The sequence below is a fragment of the Anolis carolinensis genome, chromosome 4 (assembly GCF_035594765.1).
Source record: "Anolis carolinensis isolate JA03-04 chromosome 4, rAnoCar3.1.pri, whole genome shotgun sequence".
NCBI classification, from domain to species: Eukaryota; Metazoa; Chordata; class Lepidosauria; order Squamata; family Dactyloidae; genus Anolis; species Anolis carolinensis.
In genome coordinates this window covers 213,544,460-213,555,052 of record NC_085844.1, presented here as the reverse complement: position 1 = coordinate 213,555,052, position 10,593 = coordinate 213,544,460, and the positions used below count along the sequence as shown (strand labels likewise).

Genomic DNA, 10,593 nt, shown 5'->3' with positions numbered 1-10,593 from the left:
TTATTTTAAAACATGTATTCAAGTGTCTTGTTGCTGCATAGAAGTTCAGATAGTAAAAAATATTCTGGAAACATTCTTTTAGAAAATTGTCATATAAGAGTTTCCATTTAATTACTATGCTGGACAAGGTAAAACCCAATGAACCACAGAAAATTCATTCTAGACATGGATTACTAATAGATAACTAAACCCTGTATTAATAAAAGTTAGGTTTATTTTCAAAAAAGAGTCTTGTCACTCTTTGAAAGACAAAAGAGACTTGTAATGGCATACATTTTGTAGATTAGAATCCCTTTCTTTTGAGCTCCTGTGTACAGAGGACATATCCCATTTAGATTACAGATAAATTAATGTCAGTTTCTATTTTGCTTGTCATATTTCCTATTAGTTTTCTGACCTATTCATGTAACCCCCCGCAATAGATATTTCCTTGTCCCACATACCTTTGCCTTCATAGTTGGAAGATACAAGCTATACACACTTAACCCTTTTACTATCTTTTTTTCTTACACTGGGACATGCTGTTTTCCCAGTGGTGGCTTCTTTCAAACAGGTATGGATCTAGAAGGGGAAGATGTACTTCACCAAGAATCATTTCTGTCTTCTAAGACCTAAAAAAATAAATAGCTCAGAAAACCTGTACTAGTACAATTGCTCAAACAATTAGAGATGAGGAAAAGAAAAGAACATCAGTTCTGTCTCATTTCCTTGTTTGCTTGCCAAATGATTAGGACAAGACTTGGTACAAGGCATATCGAGGGCTCCCCAGAACTAGAAAGAAATTAGTCTGAAAATGCAGGTGCTTGGATGGTATAAAATGTAGTGTTTGCAAACATGCAGCATAAAACTAAGTGTGGAAAACGGTTGCAGCTCAGCATTTCTGAAGACACTAGTGCTGAATTTTGTAACATAACCAAGGGTTTATTCCACAATATAAACTGCAACATTTGATACAAGCTACCAAAAAGAAGAAAAAGCCAAAATACAGCTGTGGCCATTACTTTACAGAGCTTTCCTGTCTTCTACATCACTAGTCCATCAGTGACACTAGAACCTAAACATTTGCTTTCTGTACATCAACCAATGCTAGAAGCACCAACACGCTGTTCAGAATTATAAATCCAGTCATTGAAACCAGACACAGAAGTTATTGCTCAGATAAATAAACCTAGTCTACAAAATCAAAGTGAGAAAAAAAATCTAAAGTTTTCAAAAAACGTTCAAGAGAGGAAACAGGGATTTCTTTAAAAAGAGGAAATACGGAATAGGGAAACTTAGTGCAGTGTTTTGCACTTAAACAGAGTTGATCAAGTGTGCTGGTAAATTCCAAAGAGGTAATTTAATGCTATACATGAAAAGGTGCATGTTTGATGCCTTCTAACTGGCGAAAACCCCCCAGCTGAACAATCAGCATTTCAAACCTCAATAACCACAAACAGCTTAAAGGATAAAAATACAAAAGTGTCAAATTGTTTTAAGTTCTGAAAAATGATCCCATGAGGATAGAAGTAGCACCATTTCCAACTTGGCTCTAAAACCAGCCCAGTGGCTTTATGGAGAAAAAAATTCATCATTTTCTGTTGCAGAGTTCTGAACACCCATCAAGCATTCTAGTTTTGATAGGAAAAGTCCTTTCCAGTACAGCTTGCACAAATATAGTCTTCTTTTTCTGCCATTTCCGGAGAGACACCCACACATACTTGGTGGAACCACTGGTTGCAGCAGCCATCACACTGTACCCAATCCACCTATATGGAAAAAGACAAGCCTTCAGAGGACCACACATAAAGCAATTTTCTCAAAAAGAATTGCTATTATATTATAACCAAATGCTCAGTTGTGTAGTGAGAGGAGAGCAACAAAGACAACAGTATGAGAAGGGTAGATATTCCTATGATTTCTACTTAGCTTGTTAATGTATTACAGCAAAAACCAACAGTCTCATGGTGCTTTAAACAATAATTAATCTATTTCAATGTTAAGTGTTTGTAGACTAAAGTACATTTCATCTAAATCATAAAATCCAGTTTTCAGTTGTCAGCTCGAATCGTATGAAGAAGATGGTAGAAATTGGAAAGCAAAAATATACAGTGAGACACCCTGAGTCCCCTTTTGAGTGAGAAGGGTGGGATATAAATATTGTAATAAATAATAAATATAAATTGAAGAATGGAGCACTGGAAACTTGGGTGAGGTATCAGCACTATTTGTCCGAGAAGCCTAAAGGCCTTGTAAAACTACCATACCATTGAACCATGACATATAAAGTACTGTCAAACTGTACTAATTCCACAGTGTAGATGTGGTTATGCTTTGTTCTTGTATGGTGGAAGAATTTCTTATTCCAAAGATCGCAGCACCAACCTGGTTAGGTTTAATCTTAATCAGAGACAATGGGTGGGAAAGGGACACATGACAGCATTCTGTCATACTCAAACAGTTGTCATATATTGGAGAGAAAAAACATGTTCTCTACTGTCCCAAAGGGCACATTTCAGTAGATGCTTAGACAAAGTTTATAATGGTAAGAGTAACCACTGAATGGAATAGTGGATGTTCCCTTTTCAAGCGAAAGCTTAAAGGCTATCTGATGGAGCTGTTCTAACTCTGGGTATCTGGTATTAAGCAGGGGTTTGGATTACATATTGGACAAGTCCCCTCTGACTTTGTGATATTATTGCATTACGCATTTATCATAATGCTATTCCTAAACCCTGAACTTACTTCATCACCTTCAGGCTGCAGGCAGTTGACAGCTGGACAAATGGCATCCTCATCTTCAGATTCTTCCTGTTCAGACAAGGACATATCTGAAAGAAGCAACTGACTTTCTCCACATCGCTGAATGTCAAAAAGCTTTTCTCTTTCCAATTTGCTGGTATTCAGTTCTCTCAACTGAGCCAATTTCAGTTTTTTCTTGTTTGGAGTTATCTTCCTGACTCTTGATCTCATTTCACTGCAAAGATCTCCTCTCTCAAAGCGTCTTTTCAGTTTCCTTTCCATACAGCAAATTCCATCTCTCTTCCCTCGGCAATCATTCTATGAGAAATATATATTAAAATAAGACCATTAATTACTCCTCAGTCATCACTTACACTTTAGTTTCCTATAAAATTACTTGTTCCAGCACTGAATAAAAAGCAAATCTATAGAATGGTGGCAAGATCAAGCAGTTGTTCCAAAGCATCAAATGCAAAAACAATTAGGAATTTATTCCCTTCCCCTCCTACTACAGTTCTCTCTAGCATCAAAAATATGCACAACATCCTTTCCTAACCCACCGGAGAAGTGGGTGGGGGATGTCAGTCGTTTTGGCAAAAGTGGTGCAATGCCGTAAAGGATTATGACCAAGTGCTTCCAACGCTAAGATAATTACAGAAATGTGCATTACGTTGTTTGTGTAATTTTAGAACTGAATAGTAAATATAATCTCTTTTTAAAAGTGCTTATGAATCAGATTTGATTAAAAATAGTTTATAAGCTTTAAAGAAAAGTGGATCATATGGATAAAATATTCTTGGGAATATAAATATTGTCTGTCGGACCACACAGTTGTGTGTACATTTTCCAACGTGTGGCCCTCTAGGTATTTTGGTCTTCAGGTCCCAGAATTCTTGGCCATTGGACAAGCTGGCGTAGGCTTCTAGGAGTCAGAGACCCAAACATCTGGAATTTCTACATATGTTCAGAGGCAGAATTCCAAGCAAAAGGGCTCACAATTGGGAGGGGGATATTTTTGGAGTGTGGGTAAGATAAAACAAAAGGGATTGAATCTGGGAATAAAGGTGTCATACTACTGTACTAAAGTCTCACTGCTCTAGGCTAGTAAAAATGGCTAGACTAATAACTTGTGAACATGCATTTGTAAGGCTTCATTCATTCATTTTCCCCTTCCTTTCTTCTATTCCTTTAAACCAGGCTTGGACAAACTTTGACCCTTCAGGTGTTTTGGACTTCAACTTCTCAATTCCTAATAGCCAGTAAGCTGGCTGGGATTTTTGAGAGTTGAAGTCCGAAACACCTGGAGGGTCGAAGTTTGCCCATGCCTGCTTTAAATGTCCCCTAAATCCAAATGTCAACCTTATATGTAGTGGAGAATCTTCCATACATGAACTTCTTGAATGAGAAAAGGGACATCCAATAAACATTTATTTAAAAATGCTCTACTACAGTACCAATGCTCACCTTTTCATTTGCTAGTCCCACTGGTGACCTCTGTTCTGTCTTTGAAACAGAGCTCTCCTTTGTGAGCAAGATCTCATACAGCTCTTGTATTTCTGGTAATGAGACCTGTAGTAACTGTGCTTCCATCATCAGTTCATTTAGCTCTGTGCTTATGGCTACAATGAAAAAGACAAGAATTTTAAATTGTCCAGGATGACAGTTGCACAGCTTTAGAAATTTTATTTCCAAAACACATTTCAAATAAAGGAAAATCTTTTTTACCTTTACTGAAAATATAAGCCTCCATAAAATAGTCATGTTATAATCTAGAATTTCACATCTCTTAAGACTAACGATGTTAAGTAACTGCTGTTATGTGCCTTCAATTAGATCACGATATACGGTGATCATATTCTAGATTTTCCTGGCAAGATTTATTTACCATTTCCTTCCCCTTAGACACAGAGAGTATGACTTGCCCAAGGTCATATGAACCCTGGTTTCCCAGAGTCCTATTCCAACACTCAAACCACTATACGACACCTAAGTAAAGCATATTTACCATGAAGAGGGATGCAGTTTTGTCCTGTAGAAAAAGGAGAGTGTAAATGCATGGGTCTGTTGTTCCAGTCATGAGGCAAAGAGAAAGATGTGGCACCAATTGTCTGTGAAACCTAAATAAAGAAAAGCAATTAAATACTTTTCTGTTCAACATGCTGTGAATTTGAATCATCATGGCATAAAATGCAGTTATAATTAATCATTCAAATAGCCAAACTGATATTTTAGGTGGTTCTGTTACACTTCACTATAACTAACCATATCTATATATATATAAATATGTAATGTTCGTTTTACTATGGAGTAAACAGCAAAACCACTGAACCAAATCACACCAAATTTGGCTACAAAAGACATAGTCATCCAAAATATGTCTTCCAATAAAAAAACCTAGAAAAATAGTCCAAATTACAGAGGATGAGGAAGAGCTTTTCTCCCCCTAACTGCCAGTTAGTAAAGTAGGCTCTGCTGCCTTTAGCGCTCCCCCCTCCCTGCTGCCTTTAGGCCCCGTTCCCTTTGTGTTCTAGCAACTCCCTCAGCCAAGATGGCGCCCAGGGCACAGGCAGTTAGGCCTCTTCGACACAGCCTATAAAATACAGATTATCTTATTTGAACTGGATTATATGGCAGTGTAGACTCAAGGCCCTTCCACACAGCTGTATTACCCAGAATGCCAAGGCAGGATAATCCACAGTATCTCCTTTGAACTGGATTATCTAGAGTTCACACTGCCATATAATCCAGTTCAGTGTGGATTTTATACAGCTGTGTAGGAGGGCCCTCATATAATCCAGTTCTAAGCAGATAATAGAAGATTATAAATATAACTAGCTGTGCCCGGCCACGCGTTGCTGTGGCGAAGTCTGGTGTTATGGGAAATAAACTATTGAGGAATTGGTGGTAGTTAAGGTTTTAGTTTTAAGGTTTTAAGGTGGTAGTTAAACGTTTTCCCCTGACATTAAGCCCAGTCATGTCTGACTCTGGGGGTTGGTGCTCATCTCCATTTATAAACTGAAGAGCCGGTGTTGTCCATAGACTCCTCCAAGGTCATGTGGGATGACTGCATGGAGCGGCGTTACCTTCCCGCCGGAGCAGTACCTATTGATGCACTCACATTTGCATGTTTTCGAACTTCTGGGTTGGCAGAATCTGGGGCTAACAGTGGGGGCTCTCTCCGCTCCCCCAATTCAAACCTGTGGCCTTTCGGTCCAGAAGTTCAGCAGCTCAGCGCTTTAACACGCTGCGCCATCAGGGGATATTGTTTCCTAAAGGTTGTGAATATACAATATTTCTGATTGGTTTTTTTTGTTTGTTGGAGGCAAGTATGAATGCTGCAATTAGGAAAAATGATTAGGATGTAATGGCCTTGCAGCTTTAAAGCCTGGCTGTTTCCTCCCTGAGTGAATTTTTTGTTGGGAGGTGTTAGCTGGCCCTGATTGTTTCCTGTCTGGAATTCCCTTGTTTTCAGAGTGGTGTTGTTTGCGATATTTTATGTGCTTCTACTGTCTGTGGCCCTGAGAAAACAGAGGATTTGCCAGACTTTGATGATGGGAATACTTTGTTGGGAGGTGTTAGCTGGCCCTGATTGTTTCCTGTGTGGAATTCCCCTGTTTATTTACTGTCCTGGTTTTAGAGATTATATTGTTCTGCATTATTCTATCCCAGTAATTATTTCATATTAAAGAAGAATCTCACTTATCCAACATTCGTTTATACAATGTTCTGGATTATCCAACGCAGTCTGCCTTTTCATAATCAATGTTTTTGTAGTCAGTGTTTTAAATTCATTGTGATATTTTAGTGGTAAATTTGTAAATACAGTACAGTAGAGTCTCACTTATCCAACATAAATGGGCCGGCAGAACGTTGGATAAGCGAATATGTTGGATAATGAGGAATTAAGGATAACCCTATTAAACATCAAATAAAGTTATGATTTTACAAATTAAGCACCAAAACATCATGTTAGACAACAAATTTGTCAGAAAAAGTAGTTCAGTACACAGTAATGCTATATAGTAATTATTGTATTTATGAATTTAGCACCAAAATATCACGATATATTGAAAGCATTGACTACAAAAATGCATTGGATAATCCAGAACGTTGGATAAGTGAGTGTTGGATAAATGAGACTCTACTGTAATTACTACATAGCATTACTGCGCATGGAACTACTTTTTCTGTCAAATTTGTTGTATAATATGATGTTTTGGTGCTTAATTTGTATAACGATTACCTAATTTGATGTTTAATTGGCTTTTCCTGAATCCCTTCTTAATATCCAACATATTCACTTATCCTGCCGGCCTGTTTACGTTGGATAAGTGAGACTCTACTGTATATTTCTAATCTTATATTATCTGCTCAGAACTGGATTATATGAGGCTCCTTCTTCACAGCTGTATAAAATGCACACTGAAGTGGATTATATGGCAGTGTGGAGTCAAGATAATCCAGTGCAAAGCAGATAATATAAGATTATAAATGGGTTATATAGCTGTGTGGAAGGGCCTTGAGTCTACACTGCCATATAATCCAGTGCAAATTAGATAATCTGTGGAAGAAGTCTAAGTGAGGCCTAAATCTGCCTGTCCCCTAACTGAAACCTGGCTGTCCCTTGGTTGCTAGGCAACCAAGTGGGCAGAGATTAGCCCTCTAAACTGGCAGCAATTGGATAAAAACAATTATTGCTCTCCCTCTAATTAGGACTTTATTTTTCTTTTCTTTTTGTTGTATCAACCTTGAGGCGTGGATGATGGGTTGTGTTGTCAAATTTTGAGGTTGGGGGGCCTGTACTTTTGTTGTTTTGTGAATTGCCGTGATGCCATCACTCTTTTATATATATAGATATGTAAATATTATATAAATATAATATGTAATATGTATATAAATATTACTTTGGTATAATAATACAGAACAATATAATCTCTAAAACCAGGACAGTAAATGAAGAGCAACACTCTCAAAGCAGGGAAATTGAGAATTCCAGAAAGGAAACAATCAGGGCCAGCTAACACCTCCCAACAAAGGATTCCACCAGGCAGGAAGCAGACTGGCTTTGAAGCTGCAAAGCTATTCAGTACAATTCGACCAGACCAACAAATGATTAACCTTGGTAGAAGGCGGCCAGGCTTTGAAGCAGTGATACTACTCTGTACTATTGAAGCTGACCAACCAAAGATTCCCCTAGGTAGCAAGCAGCCAGGCTTTGAAGCAGTGAGGCTATTCATTGCAATTCTAGCAGCCCAAAAATACCATTCCCCTATAACAAAAGTACCCAGACTTCCTAGCAGCAACCCTATTCCATTGCATTCCAGCTCACCAAACAAGGATTCCCATAAGAAGAAAATAGCCAGGCTTTGAGGCTGCAAGGCTGTTCATTGCTATTCCACCTGGCCAACAAATGATTCCCATAAGCCACAGCAACGTGTGGCTGGGCAAAGCTAGTTTTTCCTAAAAACACATGTATGCAAATTTAAAAGAGAACAGGATGTTTTTCACATAAGCAGACAGAGCATCATCAGTAAAGATCAAGAGAACTGAAAAAGGAAAACCCAATCAGCTAAATTTCTACTCAAACTATTTTGATGGAAAACATTTGTGTAAATCACTGAGGCCAACAAAGAAAAACCTGGAATTATAATGGCCCTCCGGATGTCAGTGGATTTTAAGTCCCAGCAGCACTAGTTAATATTAGCAGGTACTGAGAAATGCTGGAAGTTTCTAATTCCACAGGATCTGAATGGTTGCACAATTCCTCTCCTGAAAAGAATAATGCTCTGCTTGGTCCCTTGTGTTTATTTTTTCAATTTTTGTAAAAGGGCAAATTATTCAAGAAAAATTAAAGAACTTGTAAAAGTGCTTTTCAGAAGTAATTGATTTCCATTACTTATTATGGCATTTGAAAAGTAACTCACTGCCACTACTCATTATTGTGTTGAGAAAGTAACTTATGTTGTTATACTGCTCATTACTTTTTATTTACTTTCTCATACTTTCTGAAACCTTAGAATAGATAAGAATGACATAAAATGTGAAAATGAACTGTTAAAATGCATCTTTTTTAAAAAGCCATAAAGGTCACTTTTGTAAATAACTAGACATAGTTGCTTATAATATAATAAAGAAGTTTTACTCCTTCTACTAAAGCTACTTTCAAAGTGACCTCATAATTCTGTCACCTATAAAAATAACTATTTACAACAGGGGTCCTCAAATTTGTTTAAAGCAGAGGGCCTGTTCACAGACCCTCAGACTTTTGGAAGGCCAGACTATAGTTTGAAAAAAACCTGAATTAATTCCTATGCACACTGCACATATCATACTTATAGTGCCAAAAACCCATAAAAGAACAATACAATACTTGAAATGAGAAACAATTTTAACCAACATAAACTTACCAGTATTTGAATGGGAAGTTTGGGCTTCCTTCTGGCCGATGAGATAATCAAGTTAATTAGAATTGTTGCTGTTGTGTGCTTTCAAGTCATTTCAGTCTTAGAGCAACCTTAAGTCTTAAGTTTAGGGCAAGGAGTGAGTAAATGACCTTGGAGGGCTGCATCTGGACCACAGGGCCTTAGTTTGGGGACCCCTGATTTACAATCTGTTAAAATTACTTTTAATAAACACGTATGTGCATTCTCACATACATAAACACAAGCAGATATGTTTTTATTAAATAAGATTATAGTTAGTAAAAATCATGTGTACAATTATATCCCTTCAGAAAAACTAATTCTGACACATTAACTGTGACATAATATTTGGAGAAAGATTAATATTTTTAAAAGAAATTATTTTTTAAATCATATTTCTTATATTATTATCTTATATTATTATATGAGGAGCCAGGAACATCAGCCTTCTATAAAGTACACAGCACTTTCGCATTTGAGTGATGGATACGGAAAACCTCAAAATGGGAAAATGTTTTCACCTATTTCAAAGTGATGTAAGGAAATATTGCTTTCACCCCACTTTTCTTTCACTTAGCTAAAACTGTTTTGGCTTCCTAAAGGGACTTAATTTTATGTAATATTCTCATTGATACAAATTAAGATGGTAAGGATTTTCATTCTTCCACAAAACAAGCAGTAAATGAATGGACAGACAGAAGCCAGTTCATAGGCGAACAGTTGAGATAGGATTAATAGAGCACCACAAAGCAAAATGTGAAAGGAAAGCATTGTTTATGACCATCAAAAGCCCCAAAAGTTGATCTATCTCCTTCCTATTGTCTTTATCATGACTAAGGTCTTACCTTACTAGTTTCATGCAATTGGCCCACCATGGTTTGCCATCTGCTGTATAGTATCCCTGAACCCGTGTTCTCTTGTATAAGTTTTACATTCCCTGAGGATAGCATTTGTTGCATTCTGTGTTGCCAGTTCACGGTCCTCTCTATCAGGTACCGTAGCGCATCTCCTTCGGGCAGTCTCACACGAATACGCTGCAAGGAGGCCAGTAAAGGCAGAATCTTTTCTAAAGGTGGCTTTTCAGATCGATGGCAATGTGGACAAAGCCACACTCGTGGCTCCTGCCAAATGCTGGGGACTGAAACACAACTGGTATGGAAAACACCTCTGCACAGCTCGCATTGGATCATTGGTGCCGCTGGCTCTTTCTGGCAAAGGCAAACTTTGATCTCTGTATTCTGTTCATTTGAGAAGATTTTTTCTTCATTTGCAACTCTCAGGCCATGAAGTGTTTCCATCTCTTTTAAACGAGCTTCAGTAAGTGTGGCCATCTGGAAGAAAATTAATTAAAACATTTAAATTTCTCAGAGATAAAGGTTTCTTTAACTTAAGGGCTCAACTGCTCAGACTCTTGCAAGGAAGTATTTGCTGTCAGAAGGGACCGTGATGC

The 10,593-nt window shown here is 37.6% G+C and overlaps 1 protein-coding gene across 3 annotated transcripts in view; it reads right to left on the bottom strand.

Annotated features, from left to right (window-relative positions):
- Positions 1 to 896: 896 nt before the first annotated feature.
- kdm5b (lysine demethylase 5B) overlaps positions 897 to 10,593 on the bottom strand; it is a 62,342-nt gene continuing 52,645 nt past the window's right edge. For 2 of the 3 annotated variants that reach the window (XM_062979720.1, XM_062979719.1), the window contains 5 exons: positions 9,989 to 10,474; positions 4,727 to 4,838; positions 4,186 to 4,340; positions 2,725 to 3,039; positions 897 to 1,748 (listed from right to left, as the gene is read on the bottom strand). In XM_062979720.1, the coding sequence (XP_062835790.1) occupies positions 1,611 to 1,748; positions 2,725 to 3,039; positions 4,186 to 4,340; positions 4,727 to 4,838; positions 9,989 to 10,474 (1,206 nt within the window). In that variant the 3' untranslated portion in view covers positions 897 to 1,610. The remainder of the gene's footprint in view (positions 1,749 to 2,724; positions 3,040 to 4,185; positions 4,341 to 4,726; positions 4,839 to 9,988; positions 10,475 to 10,593) is intronic. The other variant, XM_062979721.1, reaches the window with a different exon arrangement.